Here is a 23806-nt window from a genome sequence, read left to right as displayed (position 1 = left end):
CTATGGCTAAATATGGGTTACGTGCCGTGAGGGAAAAGGTTGGGAAACGTTGGCCTAGCCAAACAATATAATATAAAATATAGGTACTCTACTATACATTATACGTGCCTACGCATTTGTATGTCTGTACGTCTTTACGTTATCGTTTTTCGACTATAAAAAATCTTAATTGATATTGATTACGACGTTTTGGTGTATTATATTCAATATAGTCTAATATTGTATGCAGGAACTGGAGATTTATAATTTTTTTAAATATGGGCAAGTAAGTATCGCTCAGCTGTACAGTAGGTGTCGGAGTGGGTAACTGTAACGGATGTGTTAAATTTAAATTAAATTCTATAATACCATTGTATACAAAAATTAATCTGCACAGCGAAATGGTCTGTCAGCCTATGAAAAGTATATTTCATAAAAAACATTTTTGAAGTGACTTATTTCACTATACAAGTATTGCGGAAGATTGATTTGATTTTTTCACGAAAACGTTGCATTTGTTATATTTACTAAATTAATCTTTATTTTTATCATATTGGAATATTAATGCTATATTAAAACATCAAAGGCAAAGTTAATGAATTTATAAATATCCTACAATACACGGCGTGGCTACGTTTCAGTATTTTTTTTATATACGCCTTGATATTATAATATCGTCTCGACTATACAAAAGCCTAATCGATATTACTCACTTAACGTGTTGACGTTTTATTGTATTTTATTCAATATGCACTCAGTATGTTGGGTATTATAATTTTAAAAAGGCCAGCGAGTGGATACAGCTCTGTTGTACAATAGATGTCGAGTGAGTCACTGTTATGGATGTATTAAATTTGAATTCAATATCAATGTGACAATGTATCAAATTATTATCATTGGATACGGAAAACGATTTTGAACGGAGATGGTCTGTCAACCCATGTCAAGTATATTCTATGATATTATGTGTTTTAATATTGATAGTAAAATAACTTATTTTACTATTAACTGCTAATAGGTAAGGTAGTACTACGGAATGTCGATTTAATTTTGTCCAATAACATTTTATTTATTAAAATTAAATAATCAACATTTATATAGGTTAGGTTAGGTAAGGTTATATGATACAATTTACTGATTAAACCCACGACAAGTGTCAAACGGTGACGTTCAATTAAGGTTTCCTTTATAATTTTAATGAAGCGCTTAATGGTAATTAATAATTGATAATATATATTTAAATCCTCTGCAATACACGACGTGCCTGCGTTTTTTTTTCGTCGTTTACGTTTTAATATTATCGTCTATCAACTGTAAAACAACTTAATCAACATTAGGTACTTACGCCATTTTAGTGTTCTGTATTCAATGGAGTGCTAAAAAACACGGTCATGCGAGCGTGCGTTCGTTTATTTTTGAGCTCCAATCGATTTAGTTTCGTTTTCAATTGACAATAAATGTGGATATGTTCAGATAAAACTCGGGAAATTGATTTCAAAGTTCAATTTACAAATATACTTATTCACATGCTTTTAAAAAACACGTTGACGGGTTATTGGTAAGTATATTGTTATGTAACAAATGCCAAAAAAAGTTTTGTTGGGAAATTGCCAATAGCCAAAGTGCAACAAATCCATTTTTCTCCTAGTTGAATAAAAAAGTAATCAATATCGTCGTCGTCTCAATTATTATTGTGTTTCGTTCGTCTAAGACGGTAATGCTCTTAAACGAACAATAATTTATCATGTGGCAAAACAGCAATAAATTGGTTGTAAAAATGTAATGTTTTCTATTCCTCTTATATAGTTGTAAAATCTGAAAAGTCTATTTGGGTTCCCATTTCTAAACAATTATTTCGTCGTAATATTATAATAATAAATAAGTATTATAAACACTGTTAAAGAACAATAATAGGCAACGTAGTACAAGACTGAATCCCATTTCAGACATATTATTTTAAATTTTAAAATCCGATTATTACTATTATTGGTTCTAACATTTTGATATACGTATTTCATATTTATACAATGTTATACAATATTATACATAGGTAGTGCTATAAATATTTTAAAGGTCTGTTATCATCGAGATTAAAATTAACAGTCATTGATTTTTGTTTTGTATTTTTATGGCGTAACGATGGCACCTCGTCGTTATTATTATTAACAAAAAAAAGAGTGCTGTAGTTGTCAATTCTGTAAACTAGATAACGTTATATTTATTTTGCAGGTATGTTATTGGCAGAAAATGGACTTCAAAATGTTTCAACACCAAGCGTCGGAACTTACATCAACAACATGAGTCAGTACTATTATTATTTTTACATAAGTATACGCTATGTTATGGTGTATTAGATTTTAGAGTGTTTTACAATAATTTTGTTTATATTATAATACTATAAGTTTCACTACTTACTAATTGGACTCGTTGTTCGAAAAATGTACGAAGGTACCTATCTATATCCTTCGAGTGAACATAATATTATGATCAAAAACAGAATAAAACCGTTTAAAAATACAATGTTATAGTTTCTAAAAGTAATTAAAACATGAATATTATAAGCACGGATGACATTTTTAAAATTCACGGGTTGTATTTCAGCATTTGATATAATTCAAATATTTTGTTTTTGATGCGTAAATAATATTATAAAGTTTTCTTATGGTTTGACAACTACAAAAGTAACAATATTAAGTAAATTATGTATTGAAAGAAATAAAAATAAAATACTTGGGAAATATATTATATTTATTACAGTGAAATAAATCAGAAGCTATTCAACAACATAATAGGTATACATCCAAAATAATATTAAAAATAAATCTGATTTTGCTTATCCCCTCTATATTACATCATATTCATTCGGTAACTATTAGATACTAAATTTTGAAAAGTTGCCACCCGATTTTGATTTACCTACATTCTAAAATAATTTGTTTTATTTATCTTGCTTAGTACCCTATTATTAGCTTTTACCTACCACACATAATATAGATAATAATATTTTTCTCTATCAGCATAACGTTTTAAATTCATAATGATATTATATAATTACAATTATTTATATTTGATAAATAACAATCATTTTTATCTATTTAATGTCATTTTGACTTAATTTGTCTAATTGTTACTACTTTAATTTCAATAATATAAGTAGTAATTTTTTTTTAACCATGAATTGTAGTCTGATTTATTTATTTACATATCTAAACAATAATCTAAAATTTTAACTGAATTAAAATGATATATTGTTTAATTTCACAAATATAATTGTAAAACCAAATTTCCCAAAAAAACACAGTTAAATTACGTGATTAAAACCCATAAAATTCAAAACCAATTGTTTTGACTTAAATTTTTAATTGTGATATAAATTTTTTTTAACTCATTAAAATAATACCATGTATATCATTTACGTTTGATTATGATAAATTTAGATTAATAGTCACAACTTACATATAATATTAAAAACCGATCAAAAACTCTATTCTGACAATATATAATAAGATAGGTACGGAAATTATTATGATTACTAAGACTTTTTAATTTAAATATTTTTAATAAAACATTTTTGCAGTGTAAAATATGAATTTTCTAACATTATTTTTACTCTTCAAAGTTTGTTTATCCTTTCACAAGAATCAAATATTAGAAAAACAATATTTATTTTACCCTGCTCAAGATAAAAAAAAAAAGTCATTATAAAAGAATATTAAACATGAAAAATACAAACAACTCTGAACAACCACATCAATTAAAAATAAATTTCTTTGTTAAAATAATGTTCATGAAAAAAAGTTTTAACTTATTCTCTCACACGTTTTAAAAACATTTCACTGAAAAACGACTAATAACTTTCGTTGGAACTCAACGGCAATGTCAAAATCGATATTTTACTCCAATGTCAAACAGTGTAGTCTAACGCTAAGTTATTTTTATTGCTATCCATGAAACGATAAAATTGACGTCAATATTATCGTTTATTTTGGAAAACTATGCGTACCTGTTTACATCCATCGAAAGGATGATTTTTTGTATCCTCACAAATTTCATTAACGTAATCAAATCACTCGGGTCGTCCATATATTATATATTTTAATGTAAGCGTCAGCTAGTATATTCCTGTGCAATCAAAATGTTTGCTCATGTTTATCCCTGTTTTGATTTCCGATGATTACTCCCACACACGCTTAATCAAATTGGGTTATTCAGCGTAATAACATAGGTAGTAGTAATCAATATAAAATTACATAATTTATTTATCGTATTAAACCAATAAATTCGTATGAACAAACATACCTACTACTATTTTTTCACTTTATCTCGAGAGTACGATCAAAGTAAAAAAATATCTATGGTTATAAATATTATAAATCTAGCTCAAGGTTTAAAAATTTTTATAAAAAATGTAGGTATGTGTTCATAATTTAATCGTCAAAAGATATGCATATAACTTTTGTTATGTATTTGCTTTACACAATAGCTAAAATTCCACAGCAAAACCGTAGTTCTCATTTATAATTAACTAATTTCCAGTACGGCCTTTACAGTAAACGTAATATTTGTACTTGAATAAAATCAAATACCTACTGCTAGAACCTTTATATATATAATACATATCTTTTAACTAGAGGCCACTGAGGCAGGTGTATTTAAATTTGAAACCATACAATAATCCGTATTCAGAAAAAAACACTTCTACGTGGAGGGACTCGGTTTTCTTGATAAAAAGTTGAGATTTTTGTAAAAATATATACATTCCGTGTTTATATATATATATATATTCCACAGTTGTTTTTAACAATCTCGAATATCACCTAAGTGTTAAGGAATTTAAACAACATTTCTTGTTTAATCCGTATTTCATTTTCAATCTCCTACCTTTAATTAAAATATTCCAGTTAAGCTTTGATGAAAAAAAAAACACAACAACAATAATAAAGACTATAATATAATATTATAATACTATAATAAATTAAATGTTTTTATTACAAATAAGTTTTACTAAAAAAGTCAGTATTTAATATTGTCGGTTTAGTCGTGTTTGTCTTTGAAATAGGTAATGTAAAACCTTTTTGAAAATAATTATTCTATTTTTATTAATGTCTTACAACTTTGACGTGTTTAAAAATAAAAATAATAATATACACTGCACTTTATAACATAGATAACCATTACCGCTCACCTAAATAAAAAAAAAGTAGTTCATAGTTAAACTGTATTCAAATTTTTCTGAGTTTGATATTTTGTTGTCTGACAGAATTTAATATACAATTTATAAAAAAAATGTATTTATTTATTACATTTTATTTAACATAAAACCAAGTATATCGTTATTTTATACTATTAATCAATCTTAATTACCAATAACCAACTATTTAATAGTATCTACTCACTAAATAACTGAGATGTGTATTTGTAATATTATATATCATTCAGAGTATTGAAATCAATACAATGAGTCAGTTAAATTTAATTAATTACCTACATCAAAACAAAACTTAAAACCTAGTTAATAATATTATGTTTATTAGACTTAAATTGTTATTTACGTAAAACGAGCGTCAGAACTTACTAGCAGGATTACACGATACGCTTAAAAACATTAAGTTAGGTCAACCATCACGAAACATAGAAATACTTGATTTTTTTATAATCCTTCTGCGTAGGGACTCTTTAAAATCGTTATTGTTGCACCCTTCACTCCTGTCGTGTGCGGTGTAATCATATTATTACAAACAGTGTTCGATCACGATGATTTTAATATTTTAAAATGGAAATATATGATATAGGTTTGAAATGATTTATTTAAATAAACTAATCTTAAACAGGGTCATAGGGTCATTAATTTTATAGACAATTAGTAATTAGTAAAAAATACTGAGTTTGAGTATATCATTACCTATTTAAATCCCTAGAGTGCATATAGCACAACCTATATTTTTTCACTAATGGGGCTTTTCTGCGTTAATTATCTGCAAACCAAATTAATATTCTTTTAGATTTAAACGAAGAGTGGAAAAATATTTCGTTTCATAATGTATTTTTTAAATTTTTTTCGTTCATACTTGTAGTTAATGTTTTGATTTTGAAACTTTATTTCTCGAAACAAAAGCTCATTACCTCTGTTGCTTATTCATTAAAACTATTATCATTTTCAAACATACGCCTCTATACTTATTTCATATTTCCACTTCAAAATAATCAACTTTCTCTAAAATTAACAATTTGTGGAAAACGTAATACATACCTACTATACTTGAGTGCAATAATTGAAATATCTCCTACTAAGTTAAACATTATACTATACATATTTTTTTAGGACATTTTTTATTAAAATACAGTTTTTGGAAATATATTATAAGATCCCACACTAGTAACAAGAATATGGTAGTATTATAAAAGAAGTAAAATTATACAAAACGGATAGTTCATTAATGTGTGTGTAAAAAAATCAATTATATAGGTAACTACCATTAAATCTCTTTGGTCTTGTTAATTATTCGAGTTCGTGCTTGCGTTTAAATACTTATATGGTATTTCAAATACTTCTCAAATAATTTAAATTAAATAAAAAATACTTTTTTGTATAAAATAAAATAATTTATAGTTAATTGTATGAATTGAATTTCAGAAAACTAAATAATTTTTTTCTTTCTACCGTTGTATTTCAACGACCATTAATTTTGGTTCATACTTTACTATTTCAAAAATTGTCCTTAAAATAATATTTTCGAATACTTCAAAGAATTTAAAAAACGTCATCAAATACATATAGATGGCACAATACCTAAAATGTATATTTACCAATCTGAAATATTACAAGAATTTGACATCTGAAATTCTTGAACCAATTCAATTTTTTTATTTATTAGGTATTCCATCTATATATCTATTGAAACTTTTAATTACATATTCTTAATAAACGTACAAATATTTTAATATACAAAAAACAGTAAAACTTGTGCAGTAATTCAAATGTGTTTGTATTTATATTCAAATACTTCAAAAGACAATATTCGAATACGTATTTTTAATATATTTGAAAACCATCCTTATCAAAACTGAATCTCAGTTAATAGGTTAACACTAAGATGTTTGATGATTATAAGTACCTTTGTTTTTTTAGCTCCTTGCAAACGAAAAGAAGATTCTCAATCTATTGTTCCTGATCATTCATCTGCACCCAAAAAACCACGTTTAGTCTTTACCGATCTTCAACGACGAACACTACAAGCTATTTTCAAGGTAAGCGCATATCTATAATAATATTAATGAGTCATTTTAAAAAAATATTTAAAAACTTTATAAATATGTACTTAAAAAATGTGCGGCCATTATCTGCTTAAAATATTGTGAAATATTATAGAATTTTCTATAACTCACATTAAATATGAAATGAAAAAGTTTTAGTTTACGTCAAAAAAATTGGAAAAGTTCGACTTATTGAAAAACATAAGTTTTTCTGTTGAACATAACCAATATAAGAATTAAATACACTAAATATTATTTTTTTTAAAAATATCAAAATAAAAATCGCTTGAAAGTACAATTTACATCGAGTAGGTATTGCATTTGATATAATAAAATTGTATTGGAATTTAAAGAATAGGTAAAACTATTTCTTAAGATATCTTATCTAAGCTTTAACTACCTTCTATAAAGTAACTATTTATTTCAGCCCTCTCCAAACATACACAATTGTAACTAAAACATAACATATTAAAAAAATCGAGTTAACTAATAAAATTAAAAACTAAAACTTTATTGCAACTAACGAATTATTTGTTGAAAACACCAAAAACGAAAATATTAAACATCATTAAAATCTGAGTAGATAACAAAACAATTTTAGTATCAAAATCGAAAGCTTAAAAATTAAATTAATTTAAAATACTTACAAGTTTGTACACACTAGTGAAAAATTAACTTATTTTAACTTTAATTCCGTAGGAAACAAAAAGGCCGTCAAAAGAAATGCAGGTGACCATAGCTAGGCAATTGGGCCTAGAACCGACCACAGTCGGCAATTTCTTCATGAATGCCAGGAGACGATCGATGGATAAATGGAAAGATGAAGATCCAAAAGCAATGGCAGCATCGAACCATCACCAAGACGACATGGTAGTCAACATGCAATCAGGGACACATATGGGTAACCACCAGTCTGAAGTGTTGTGACCAATAATTAATTAGAATAAATATAGATATTTATTCCAAAATGCTAGAGTACAATATCGAAATGTGATTTATTTTCTGGCCATATATATATACTATACAAGTTAATAGGTTTATTTCTTTTTTTATTTACTTAAAAATATTATCTCGACATATATATTATGGTAAGGCAACATAACATATTTCCCGATTTTTTTTTGATTTTTTTTATCAAAATATCTAACCAAACCATTATCCCGTCCCTTAATCATACAATAATAGAAAACAAGCAGAAATTATCTATATATATAAAAAAATAAAATCAATCGACTTCTGTATAATATAATATTAATTATTTGATTATACCAAGTAAATGTATTTTATTTTATTTTTTTGTGGATTTAAAATGCTATGTTATCCTGTTCATTTTAAAATCTTCACGCCAATGGTTAAATTTGTTTTACATAAGAACAGTATTACGCTTGAATATTATTGTTTTAATAATTAATGTATTTATTTCGTTGAAAACCACTTAACTGATATTTATGCAATTATTTACCTAATGATCTCTTCGCATATTATATAGTCATATAGAAGTATATAATATTATTAAGGCCCAGCCACAACCTACATTGATTGTTCAATCAAATCAATTATCTAGTCCAAAACCGCTCAATTTACATGCAAATTGAAAAAAAAAATCATATTTATAAACAATTATTTTAAAGTTTGTATATATTTTTACCGCGACTATGTGCTTTCACAAACTTTACCAACATTTTTTTCCGTCATAATATTTTATAATACATAAAAACGATAATCAGTAATAGAAATATAGAAAATTATACAATATGGACTTTATAAATAGTTCATTAAGACAAATTAATTTTTGACGAGCTTAAATAAATATTTTTAACTAAATATTAATATTTTTTCATGAAACTGATTACCGAGAAGAAAAATTCTTAAAAGAATAACATTGTTTGCGTCCGAGTTTCTAATAGAAATTATATTTTAGTGATGTCTCTTAACATTCCATAACAATTATTATATCTAGTCAAAATAGTTAGTGCAATCGACTTAATGTCAAATCTGATAATTAGTGATTATTTTTATTATTTAATTTAATTTTTATTATAAATTTATTATATTTTATTGTTTTTAACCCGGGCTTTTTTTGTGGTTTACCTAAAAACAATGCTGTGTTATGTAATGTATGAAGTAGAAGCAAGTACCAAACGAAATATTAATGATTGGTTTGAGGGTAATTTGGTTGCTCAGAGATTGTTAACTTATTATTTTTTAATTTAAAATCTCCTATGAAAAAACCAATTGCCCGAATCACGCCATTTTTATTTTTGTCAACAAATTGTTTTAGTTTATTTTTTTTTCTCAACTTTTGGAATTCATATACGTATATTTTTTTTTATTATTCAACATAACTGGTTAAAATATTAAAAATGTCATTTATTCATATTATTATCTTTTTATTTGCGATCGATACTATTCCAGTTATGGTTGGAGAGCATTTTTTGCTAATCCACTGTTCAATTGAAATTGTTTTATTCCCAAATAAAAAATTAAAAACTTCGTTTGAAACTTAGAAAACTTAGAATTCTAAGGCACAGATTCTTCGTCTGTTGAATATTTTTTTTTCACGTGTACATTATAAGACCCTCATAGTGTATAGTATATTTTAATATAAGTTTAGTGCATATGTGTGGTTGCCTAGCCAGTAAATTATTTTTAATAAAACGAGAGAATACTATTATTATTATTTATAATTTGTGTCATAGATTTTTCTATTATGCATCCGATTTATTTGTAATAAAATAACTAATACACATGCACATTAACACGTTAAAAAATCATTACAATCAAATATGATTAGTTGTAAAATATTGTATATATTTGTATTTTATAACCTTAAGGTTATATTAAAATATGATTGTATTTTTCGGGCAATTTTCTGTGCGAATATATAAGTATCTATTTAGATTGGAACACGTCTTTTTTTAAATACTTGGCAATTTAATTATCTGTTACTTTAAATGTATTTTTAGTTGTTTAGTATGATTATTATTATATAATTATCATTATTATTATTATTATTATTATTATTATTATTATTATTATTTATTATTATTATTATTATTAAACAAATTTATGTGTTACCTACTTTAATTTATAAACCTAGTCATTTTTTTTTTAGTTTGTAAACAATTTATAAGAGAATATTGTATACTAAAATGTATTTTTTAAAAAACCGTTTCTAGTCTTGGAATGCTACCAATGTATTAATACTAAATACTAATCTAGTCATGTAAAAAAACATTGTATGTTTTATACTAAATTTCATTTTCTAGTGATATTATATATTATGTATTAATAAATTGTTAACAATTTTCACAAACAAAATTTTTGATAGACCAATAGACCATAAAATATATTATTTAGTTGTATAACTATTGAAACATGAAAAAAAGTTTATTTAAGATATATCGTCATTAAAATGTTTATTACACGTTTATAAGAAAAAAAAAATGTGAAAATTTCTTTTTAATATCTAAAGAAATGTCTAAAAAAATAGTGTATTAGATATTTCTGAAAGCGATTTAACATTTTATCAGTACTTTAATAATAAAGCATTACTGTAAATTAAACGGAAAAATGATTGTTGTTTGATGTATTAAATTCAGGGCATTAATTCCAGTGCAACGTTTGAACACGGGTACAGCCAAAAAAAAAACACGTTAATATTATCATATAAAAACCGATTTTAAGTACACGTTCAGGGTTTTTTTTACATTCTATTGATAATTTCGCTAATATGTATACTGTATAGGTATATGTCTCTCATGTGTAATACTGTTTAGTTCAGTGGTTCCCAAACTGCTTCTCACCACGATAGATTATTTTTAATATAATTATAATTTATGGTACACTTCTTGATATTACAAACTTCGATATTTGACCTTTTAATTTTTTGATATGATATATTTTTAGTATTATAATAATATATATATATTATATACCTATACTTTGATATTTATATTTTTTATGTACTTTATGATCGTGAAACATCATATTATATAATTATTATAAATACGCAAATATCATGGAATAGCTTTGAACTTTTACGGCACACTCTTTGGGAGACACTAAATTATAGTCACATTAAAAAATAAAATAATAGTTACATATTATAGTCCAATACGTTGTACAAGTATTAAGACAAACATAATAATATAATGTAATATAGTAAAAATAATAAAATAATATTACAATCAGACGGCGTCTTGGATAGGCATTTTAGCTACATTACTGTCGTGAACCCATTTTTCCGATATTTTTATTTCTATGGTTTTTCTAAAAGACATTCAAGTACGATTCAACTTAGTTACTAAGTATAAGTATGTAATCAAAATTTGTTTTCAGACTGTTCAGTCTTTAGAGATATTAAAGTTAAATTTACAAACTACAGTATGATCGCTGTCAAAACCCGTCCCCAAATCCAATACTTAGTAGCTGTATATAAATATACCCAATATAAATTGGGTTACACGAGGTCATTAAATAAAAAATAAGCAAATAAATTACTAAAATATTAAAATGGTTCATTCAATTTTATTTTAATAAACATTCAACCTGCTTACCAATTAATTTTATGCATATTTCCAACGAGTATGACATTATTTGGATTCACTATTGTTTGACAAAAGCTCTATCTTAAATATTTGCAAAATAATATAGTTAATATTTTTAACACGTGTTGTACTATGTTTTAGTTTTTTATATAATGTAATACTTGAATTTTTATGATTTTAAATATTAATCATTAAAAAGCTATGAATTGAATAAATAATAAAAATAAATAAATAAATGTATTATGATTGTGTAAAATATATTGTCATATTGGAACACCACTCTACACACTAGACTGTCTTCTCTTGGAATCGACTAACTGTCTATCTTAATTACTCACACTGAGGTCCAAGAGACAAGTGTCTCATGTGTTTTGGCATGCCTTTAAGTAATGAATCGATCTCACAATCATGCTGATCTATTTGTCTTCATTATACCGACAAGCTATACTTACGGTTGCTAATTTTGATATTTCCAGCTTCAGTTGCTTATTCTACCTACTGTAATATGCTAAATTTCAGTATGGTATTAGGTATATGCTGATATGCTATCAATATACCAAGTTAATGGTCTAAAGCCATAAGTAAAAACCCATGACAAAAATACTTTTTTTTTTAATTAATTCAGGTACAAATGTTTAAAACATGCTATTACTTACCTCGCACGGCACGTAAATTTGTATGCAAATTCTTAAGAATAAAAGCTATATACTATTAATTTTTTGAATTTACCACTGATTTATACTTTATAGATGCTTGTTCTGTATTTCCAATAAACGCAAAACAATTAAATTATCTATAAATATAAAAATAAAACTGCTAATTATTGATTACTTGTTAAAATTAATTTGTATTAAATTTTTGACTAAAAGTTATTTAAATAAATATAAAACGTACTTATGTACCTATTTGAACTTATTAGTCGGATCGAGTTGTATCTTTACTGTTAGTTTTTATATTTTTAATATATTACACAATAATTAAAATCCTGTAACTTATTAAATTATTTATAAGTTTTTGAAATTTAAAAAGCCAATTTTCTTGTGAATTTTTTAACAAAGTTACTTATCTTAAACCAATTAATAATATAACAAAATGTTCGATGATATTTTATATTTACACTATGTGTATAATTTTTATTGTTAAGAAAATAGTTATTTGATATATTAAAATAAATCTATCTAAATACGTTAAGAGATTTATACATTTGTTAGAACAAGTATATAAATATACATATATATGCATTCACAAATTAAAAACGTAATGATGTAAGTTAAATTACGCATGGTTAACCTTGTCTTATCGACTCAACATTTTCATGGTCCATATTTGTGTATCAACAAATAAATCAACACTAATCAATTACTTATTTTTATTTAAAACAAACAATTATTATTAAAAATTATTAAAAATTACCTATTACAAGTACGTATTACTTATGTTTACTAATATAAAATGATTTATTTGGTAAGTATATGGGTAGAGTTCGGATTTGCATATTTTTCATATTGTTACTAAGTATATGCAATCTTATGAAAGTAAAAATGTAAATAGGACAGAGACAGTTGTATAACTGTTATATTTCAATGAATAATAGTCCATAGGTTTGGTTTCTGCATAGACAGATTAATTTCCTACTACAATTCATAAGTGAGAATAATTTTGGGTAATCAGAAAAAATCATTGAAAAAAACCCTGAAATCTGGCATTTTTGCTTGTCTTACATTGTTTACATTAAACAACAAATTGCGATATTATTTGATTATATATAATATGATTAAAACAAAAAAATATTTTAAGGAGATTATTAAGACATTTAGTAAGAAGTTTTTTTATTTTAAACTCAAACAAAAAAGTATTAAACTATTCTGTCTGAAAATTGTATAGTAGAATAATTTTTACAATGAATTAAGTCAAGTCATAACTCACATAACTTAAATCTCAAGAAAGATAAAAATACATTTTACTTTTGTAATTTTTTAATTATTCACTCCAAGTATAACTTATAAACACCTCAAAAGGCGAGAAAAATTTTTGTTATGAGTTTATATTGATGTTTATATTGTGATTTAACTGTAGGTAGTTATAATTTATAAAAACAAAACGCTATGTATCATTTCAATAAAAGGAAAAATGATCCTTTACCACTAATAACTTGCATGAACACCTTTTTGACATTCTGTCAACGTCATATAAACTATTGACTGATAATATGAATAATCTCATAACTCACACAAGTCATAACGATGTTTCTCTATAATGTAGGTAGTTTTAGTTAATATGTTATACTTTAATCATGTAATATTTATCAATTACGTGTATATTATTCATGCATGTAACAATTAACAAATCGTTTGAAGAAAAATGTACATAAAAAACAAAATCTAATATTTGTGTAGGTATACGATAAAAATATATGACGTTTAATGATGTAAATGTATGATATTTTTGTCAATTTTAATTTATTGAACCATTATTATTAATGCTGATAATATAACCAAAATAAAAATAAAACTCTTTGTTATTTGATCGTAAACAAGAAAATTAATTTATTTTTACTAGCAAAAAAATAATGTTATTTTAATTTATTCATTGCAAAAATGTATATATTGGTAAAATTCAAAAAATATATATTTATGTATACGAGTATAGTAATTAAAAGTGTGAAATATCATTTTAATGTTTTGTATAATTTTAATTCATTAGTATAAAATTGCAATGTAAATCAAATCCAAGGATATATATAAAAATTAATCATCTGTAAGTACAATATAGAATACCTAATTATAAACACGATTTGAATATTTTTAAAAATTTAAGTTTAAGCAAAATAATTTGATTTTGACTTTAATATGCCTATTGGGAAACTAATAAATTTGGCAAGTTAATACTCGAATTTAAACCACGTATTATATTCTAGAATTTCTTATCACTTATGTAATTGTTATATTTTCAATAAAATTAAGTACCTACACAACTTTTAAAAACTATTTAGAATAATTGGCTATATTTGACATTTTTAAATAGCTAGAAGTACAATTTTCGAAGAATTTTTAACAATGTTTATGAATTTTAAAGAAATCGAAAGCTTAAATTATAAACTATAAATAACTTCTTATTAGTAAAAATGTTTTAAAAAAATCATCGTGTTAGTATCGAGAATTATAGTTTTAATTAAATTTGAAATGTTTCTATTAACAAAATATCAAAAATTGTTAAATAATAAATGATATATACTATTATACTAAAAATTTCAACTTCAATCGCTTATAAAAACATTTATGAAGTATACATACTGAATCTAAATTCTATAATATGCTAATATAAATGTTAATTGTGTATACTCTAAGTACCTACGGTACTTAATTTTTGGATTATAATAAAAAACAAATTCAATTTAGTTAAAAACTGATTTAACGTGTACATTCCGGTTTTCTATACAAATTTTTTGTTTTTCCTGATTTTTTACTTTTGACCCTGGTAGTCAATGGTGGCGCCAAGGGTCCTTAAAAAGTCTTGGGCCCCTCCATAACCAAGCCAACCCCAAACTTTAAATTTAAAATAAATAATATTCAGCTATTGAAAGTTATATTTATCGATCTCATGAACCACAAGTTATAATAATATATGAAAATATTGAACATGGAATGGCATCACTATTGTTTTTATATATATTAAGTTAACATATTAGCAACCCTAAAAAATGTTGACCTCAGCCTGGCCCACCTGATACTAAAATTCTGGTGCCACCACTGCTCATAATACCAACTAAATCTAATTTGGTTAAATGGTTAAAATGCTTTTACTACACCGAAAGGTGTTAGCAATTAAAAAAAAAAAACATATATACTGTAAAACCAGTAAATTCATCACTCTATTTAGAGCCTAAAACATAAATGTTGATGTTAAAATGTATTATTTATGGCACAAAAAATCACATCATACAAATTGTTAGGCTAGTAAAAAAAAAAATAATTTTGTGATATGATGATTCAAATAACATCCTAATCATGATCATTTAGTTCAGTATTAATATCTTAATTAATAAATAGATTAAAATTATTGAATCAGAAAAATAACAATTTCGAAATTAAAAACTTAATTATAATATCATTAAATAAAAATTAACAATGCTTACTTTATAGTTATATGAAATGGTGTTACTTACTTACTACATTATACTCACTAGATACTAGAAAATCACAAATTTATCATAAAATGTACGTAGGTACAATTATACTAATATGCGATAATATTATATATTATAAGTAAATTGTACAACTGTCATAAAAATTTAAGATTTAAGGAAACTAAAATAAAAGTATTACATAAAAGCCTTATCATCTTTAATATATCTAATTAATTTTTTCTTTAATAAATTATTAAATAAAACATTTATATTGACAGTTAATTAGATATCTAATCAAAACGAATCTATGGTACACAATTTCGGAGCTCAAATTTACACAGACCATTTCGACATATTGTAGATTATATTACTGTGGAATATTACATTAAAGTTATACCAAATACTAATATGTAGTATACGTTCTCACCCATTCATTAATTTTTTTGTTGAATTAAAAATAAAATTAATTCAAACGTGAACTAGAACATGTAAATACAATAAAAAATCCACGACAATATTTAATGTTAGATTAGATGAGCATATTATGACTTACTAACATGTAATGCGTTAAAACGCTTTAATGTTATAATAATTACAATTTGATATTAGTTTAAGCATAATATTGATAGTAAAAGAATGAGTAAGTCAATAGTCTACATGTGGGACCGCTGTAATTTTTTGAAAAAGAGAAATGTATATTTTTTACCTTTTTCTGAAAAGAGACAATTAGTGTGGGGGTTTTCAAAATTATGAAAATAATGGCCTACATTACAAAAAGCTTATCACAATCAACGCTTGTTTACTTAATATTTTATTAAAATCTTAGGATTTAACACCATCGTTCACGTACTAATGTCTAATTGTATCAAAATTATGTTATTATAAAACCTAGAAAATAATCTTCAACTTAAAAAATGTTTCATTCCATTTAATAATAATACCTAGTTAAATTATATAGCTTAGAAGAAATATCAATTTAATCATATTATTTAAAATCTAATAACTTTTATGACTTTTAAAGAAAAAATCTCATAGTAAAAATAATATTTGCTAATATATTATAACTTGGATTATAATAATTTATAATTTTTAAATTATAAATAAATTGAAGAAAAAACCTACGGTTAAAATTTAACACGCATTATGACTACGGAAGAAAAATCAAATGTTACGTATAGTCATTTATATCCTATTTTTTTTCTAATTTAGGTAATTTCCAACGTTTAATCACTAATCCTTCGACGGGACGATGGTGTATGTGAAAACGTCCATTGTCTTCCAATATTCCGGTATTTTCTTCCTGGGATTTTCTTCCTTTAATAACTTTTACAAGGCATTTATCGTTCAATAAGTTGGTTAACTTGAATGGTAATATTAATGGATATATGTGTTCAATGGCAAGTTGAACTATTTCTTCACTCGGAGCTGCGGACAAAATATAATTCAACGAATACATTTTATGATAAACAAATTTATTTTTTTAATATCTCTGAAAATTTGCTTACCATTAACAGTAATGCTTCCAGTAGAATATATTTTTAATGTAGCTTTAAATTCTTTAATTTTGTATGTCACGCCGGGATGTAACTCGGGCTCATACCTTTTAACAAAATAATATGATCAAAAACAAAATTAAAGAAGTTTTTATCAGAACAGTAACCTACGCGTATTGGGTCTAAAACCCATTGTGGTGTTTTTGTATAATGCGTTTTCCCCAAAAAATTATGTATGCATATAAAGGTGGATATGTACTGTGTAGGTACATTGTTAAAATTTATAATTATGTTAATAGAAAAACAACATTTCACAACAGAACTACATAATATTATAAAATGTACGTTAAACATAGAAAAAAAAGATTCTAGTTTGATATATTATAGTTAATTTTCTTTTTGGATATTATATTATTTATAATGTTCAGTCAATTGTTTACTACATGATGGACTGCACAGAATTGATTGATTGATTGATGACTGCACAGAATTAGTTAAATTATAAACACGACAGTTTGACATGAAAATAAGATTTAATTTTTAATTTTAAGATTCTTGATGAAGCGAAAAATTTATTTGTAAGTACAATATTAAAATTATGTTTGTTCTGCTTACTAGGCAATCGCACGGAATCATTTTTTCATATAAAATGATTTATTATTGAGTTCTAATTTAACATTAATTATTGCAGTAACCTACTCAATCCCCGATTTTTATGATTGGCATTTATAACTTTATAAGTGTATTAAACATTACTTCTAAGAGAAAAGTTAAACATGTGTTGTAGTATATTCTAGTATTCAAAACCTAGAGGTGGCTAGTAATATAGCAGCGGTTCCAAATCTTTTTAGTTGTGCGGACCACCAATAATGTAAAATAAAACATTGAGACCCACTTACCTAACGTTAAGGTATAAAATATAAACACACACAAATAAGACAATAAAAGATATGGACGTGTATAAAATCATATGAAAATCTCGATGTTGATTCCAATAACAATTTTCAGACCCGTGTCCGCGGCCCAGTACCATATTTCTCGCGGCCCACAGGTAGTTGAGAACCGCTGGTCTACAGTATTATATAAGAGTCTTTAGAAAAATTAGGGCCAGATTTAAATGTATTTAAATTGATTAATTTTGAATTTTATTCTATAGTAAAAATAATGCAATGAAAATGAAACATATTTTTGGCATCAACGATGTATGTTAAGGTTAACCTATTATCATTTTCTATAAATACAAATTGTGTATTAATATGGGATCTCTTTGTGGAATACCTTGCTGATACTACAATATCGTTTGAATGTTTCAAAAGAGGACATTTATACGCATATGGCACAATGGTAATAGACACTAATAGTCAATGATTGTTTTTTATGCACTTGCAACAAAAGTTCACCATAAAATGGTGCATCGTGAGCTTTTAAAACATGCTTTCTACATTAAATTAATTTATATTAAATTAAATTATAATTAACTAAAAGAAAATATTTATAAAATAATAATGATTGATATTATCGTAGTACTTTTAAAGTACCTGTAAAATTTTTAATAGATTCACTAGATATAATTTAAGTGTTAACCTTTATTGAAATTGTGAATTTATAATATAACGCATATTTAATCTATTAAACTATATCCATAAAAAAATTATTTTATCAAAAAAATTTATAATAATAATAATAATAGAAATAGAAATATATATTTATTACTGTATAGGATTGTTTTTAAATATTTACGTATAAAACAATAAAAGCATTAAAACAAAAAATTTCAAAGTTTTTTTTAACTTGATAAAATATTTTTAAACCAACTAAGCTATGATATTTAAACTATCAATTAAAATTTAAACTAATTTAGTTCATAAGTTGATTAGAAAATTAACTAATTAGTTAGGTTAAAAATTATTTATTTAATTAACTCTTTGAACTAGTTAGTGCCCACATTTGAGTATAGTTACAAAACTTACATAAAGGGATTTTTTTAATAGATGCTAACTATTATTAAATATATTTATATAATCTCATATTAAAATGATGAAAACGGTTTTAATTTATTTTTTAAATTTCAGAACATTACAATATATTTTTTTTAGTGCCCAAATTTATATCACTATTCAGTAATATCAGTAATTAATATAATTTTTATGCAATTTTGCAATAATTCCCAATGTAATTAATGTGTTGAATGGTAATATAATACCAATATAATAATTAATATCCTTAAAATATATAGGTAAACCACTAAACCATTAAAAATATACCAATAATAATTTCTTTTTAAAAAGAAATACATTTGAAATCTAAATTATAATGATTTACATTACATGTAGTAAAATCAATTATAGTTAAGTACTTACTGAGAATTGAATTTATATTTTTCGGAAAATTGAATAATTCTGATGGAAAATGGTAAACTACATGAGCCAAGAACATTGATAATTTTAAAGCCACTAAATTTTGCATCAGCATATCCCAGCCTTTGAATAATTCTAGCAATACGTTTTGAAGCTATTTTTGAATCATGTTCAGATGCTGAACCTACACAAACTATTTTACCACTTGACCATATATTTGCTGTAGCACTTGGCTTACGTAACTTCATAATAAGTTTCTAAAATAACAATTAAAAAAAATAAATAAAAATATTATGTAAGCGTATTTAAATTAATTCAAGATATGTTTTTTATTATTATTATTATTATTATTATTTAGATATTAAATATTAAAATACAACACAATGTTCTATTTTATGACAAAATTGCCTACCCCTTTAATCTGAGCTTAAGATTGAGTAGGGAGTTACAATACTCAATAGATTTTCAATTAAAATAAATAAATTATATATTATATTATATTACCGCTTTTTCACGTCTATATTCCACATTATGCCCATGCAGTGCTAAATATCTGAGATTTAAATGCGTTTTCACATTGAAACTAGCAGTTACATTACTTATATTAATTAATATTTCATCATCAACATTCAAACAGTCTTGTATAGGTTTTCTATTTGTTGATTGAATTTCCTCTTGTCCATGGAGATCATTATTACAATAAATCGTATTTGTAGTTGATGAAGATTCATTAAAATGTATTCTATTTTTCAATTTAATTATAGGTGCCATATTGATCTACAAAAAAATAAATTCATACATTGATAATTTATTATATGTATGTCTCATCTTAAATTTTAAGTAGACATAAATGTATTAAAATTGTAAGAACAATTTCAAATATCTAAGGATTGTTCTGAAAGAAATATAGTATAATTAACAAAAAGATTATTCTTAGAAGGAATTGTTGGGGTTATAAGTTTTAGTCCTAAATATTGTTTATTCACCATACACCAAAATCAAATAAGCCCTCAAAAGAATTTCACATTTGAAAATTGGAACTTTAAACACATGATAATAATAATACTATATTCATACAAACAAAATTTTCCGTTAATATATATATATGATGTATAATGCATTTTAATGTATATTTAAAAAGTTGGATTAGTGAGTAACGCTCTAGTAGTTATCGACTACAACTTCTTGTATTCAATTTTCAAAGTTTAGAGTAAATCGACAATTGTCTATGAATTTCTAACTCAAAATAATTTGCCATTTTTCGTGATTTTAATCAATTTTGTCAACATTTTAACTTTAAGTATTCTTATAAAATGACTGTGATTTTTTTTTTTAATTTCCGCTAACAACTTATGTATAACGTTGTATTACATTTTCAAGTTTTTTTTTACTATTTAGAATGTTGAACTCCTAATGAACCAATTTCAAACACTTTCCCACCAGAAAATATACTGATGAATATCGAAGCATTATTTTGACTACTTATCGTGATTCAAACACAAAAAAATAATAATAAAAATAAATCATCGTAAAATCAACCAACACGTAAGTTCATTACTTCGCTTTTTTTTTTACAAAATTTTTGTGTATTTTATACCGAAGATGAACAACTCAAAGTTACTTCAAAGTTATTAAAGGGCCAATTTTTAGAACATTAAAATCTAGTAGGCCAGTGTCTGAGGATAAAAAGTGAAAAAAAACGTTTACAGATATTTTCAAACGCTACATAACACGTAAATAATTAAACTACAAGAATGTGACATAATTATTTATAATTAATTAATCATTTATACTTAAAATATCGGATACCACTAAATAGATAAAATCAAATAAGTACATATATATGTATATAATATATATGACATCATTTATAAATATAGTCATACAGATAAGCTTTTCCTCAATTGTATGAAGTGATGGTAACTTTTTTTTTTGTATCAAATTTTAAAATATATAGCAAGGGCCATATAAAAATGATCTACGGCCCGCCAGTTGCCCATCCCTGTTCTTGACTATAGTTTTTTTTACAAGTTTTGAGAACACAAATGAATATTTTAATAAATATGTATGATTTTACTAAGGATATTCATCTGAAATCGAAATGTGTTTAATCATACGATACATTTTGTTTTGCGTTAAAATTTTTTCTTTATATAGTATCTTTATAACACGGTTTACCTATTATGTACCATTGGTTTTTGTGATGATTGTAGATTTAGACATGAACTTTAATTAGAGTGTAATTTAAATAAAATCTATGCAAGGCCTAGTTCTACCATATTTAGAATTGATTGAAATGAATAATGATATAAGTAAAAACGGCACAACTAGAAAAGTTTAAATAAAGTATTAATTCTCAATAAATGTAATTCTATTTTTTAAATCCTAGTCTTATAATATCAGAAGTACCTTTTTCAAATCGGCGTTTTCACTAGTATAATATCAAAAATCAGCGTATCATTGTAAAATTATAAAGTCGTAATTTATAAATTATATCTAATACCGAGAAATATGTAATGTATATACAAAATGTATAAAAAAATCTATTTGAACACCAATCTACACAGTAACGTATATGCGATAAAAAATTATATACATACATACGCAATAGGTATTTGCAGGAAAACACGACAGTGAATCGATGTAGGTAATTACGTACCTATATTAATATGTTCTATTATCGATGTAGTGAAACGTGTACGGCGATGATTTCGATAAAGTTACCGATCGAGACGAGAAAACAACGACGTACGATATAGACCGCAACTTACAATAACGTTGTGTAGTGTAGGTACTTAATATTTATACTAGACGCAGTATGCAAAAATCATAATATATTATTCGGAGTCAAAAAAGACCGAGTCCGACGAAATAAGGACGCAGGAAAGAATACGAGAAAAAAATTTAAAAAACTAAACGTCGGGACAAATCGCTGTGATAATGATACAATACCGGACGGTGATGTGCATAAGGTATAACTACAACTCACAGTAGTGCACTGCTCGCTGGCAACGGAATAACACAACATTATAATAATATAATATTATTGTGATACATTATTATTATTATTATTATACTGTTTACGAAAAGTATTATGGCGACGAGCGTGCCATAGAGGATGCGACCAACCTCTAGTGTCGGTCTATCAAGACTGGACGGGGCCGCGTTGAGCGTCATCGGAAATACGTATAGATATCATCATTATGATATGGTCCATGTACGTGTGTGTACGTATGTGTGATGTTTGCTATAATAAATTAATATAAATTATATTAAGGCAAACGTTCACCTCCGCATTGTACATCGTTGTACTATCGTTATTATTATTATTGTAATTATATACACGCGTATCGTCGACATGAGAACCGCGTCATGATGAAATAATATTATGAATTCGAGTCTCGAGTGCATTTCATAATATTAAAAATATATAAAACATCTGTTCATGTCGCGCATCCGACGCGATATTTAAAAAGGGTATAAAATATTATATTTTCGTCGTTGTCGTCGGTACTTAAGTGAAGGATACACTCGGAGGAGACGATGGTCGATGTTGACGCTGTGGCGGTTTCAAAGAGTGTGACGACACTTGAAGACACCGGACGACGAGCATATAATGACGCATTGACACTGTTATACTGTTCCTCGACAAATTATAACCAGAGGTCTATAGATTACACTACTAATAATACGTAACAATATTAATTTAAAAGCAAGATGGGCAAGTTATAGTGATAATAATTTAATTCAAGTTAAGTCATTGAGTTGGAAATTAATTGTTAACAAATAATACATTTAACACGCCAAATTATTGAAAGTCAAAATGGAACAAAATATTAACTTGACTCTGTTGAAAAAACTTTATCTACTTTTTATCTAGTACCTACGTGCAGGTTAGGTGAATTCTATGTCCATTTCATAGGCGTATCCAGTCTTCATTTGCAGCTTAAAAATTGCAAAAATGACGTATGTATTATTTTTAATTGAACTCTACACAATACAGTAAAAGAGAGCCATAAAGGATGAAAAATGTGTTAACACTATAGT

General features: G+C 25.2%; 2 protein-coding genes and 1 pseudogene across 7 annotated transcripts in view; 1 reads left to right on the top strand and 2 right to left on the bottom strand.

The window, feature by feature from the left end:
- The window catches only part of LOC107168710 (uncharacterized), a 35627-nt gene extending 23851 nt beyond the window's left edge, over positions 1 to 11776 (top strand). For both annotated transcript variants that reach the window (XM_089218699.1, XM_089218709.1), the window contains exons 3-5: positions 2209 to 2280; positions 7109 to 7227; positions 7933 to 11776. In XM_089218699.1, coding sequence (XP_089074825.1) covers positions 2209 to 2280; positions 7109 to 7227; positions 7933 to 8160 — 419 coding nt within the window. In that variant the 3' untranslated portion in view covers positions 8161 to 11776. The remainder of the gene's footprint in view (positions 1 to 2208; positions 2281 to 7108; positions 7228 to 7932) is intronic.
- Positions 1 to 23806, bottom strand: part of LOC107170295 (uncharacterized) — a 106505-nt pseudogene that overhangs the window by 77871 nt on the left and 4828 nt on the right.
- LOC107168706 (TATA box-binding protein-like 1) lies at positions 15628 to 22898 on the bottom strand. 5 transcript variants are annotated; one of them, XM_089218723.1, is made up of 5 exons: positions 22749 to 22898; positions 20264 to 20536; positions 19763 to 20016; positions 17415 to 17509; positions 15628 to 17334 (listed from the first exon to the last, which is right to left on the bottom strand). In XM_089218723.1, the coding sequence occupies exons 1-5, from the start codon at positions 22785 to 22787 to the stop codon at positions 17099 to 17101; spliced, it is 897 nt and encodes a 298-aa protein (XP_089074849.1). In that variant the 5' UTR covers positions 22788 to 22898; the 3' UTR covers positions 15628 to 17098. The 5 variants fall into 5 exon arrangements, with proteins under 5 accessions (XP_089074849.1, XP_015373693.2, XP_015373692.2 ...); XM_015518207.2 differs by having other exon boundaries at positions 22360 to 22894; XM_015518206.2 differs by having other exon boundaries at positions 22364 to 22894.

Source organism: Diuraphis noxia, unplaced genomic scaffold (assembly GCF_037042655.1).
Source record: "Diuraphis noxia isolate RWA-SAM2 unplaced genomic scaffold, SU_Dnox_SAM2 contig0001, whole genome shotgun sequence".
NCBI lineage: Eukaryota > Metazoa > Arthropoda > Insecta > Hemiptera > Aphididae > Diuraphis > Diuraphis noxia.
This window is presented reverse-complemented; position numbering and strand designations above follow the sequence as displayed.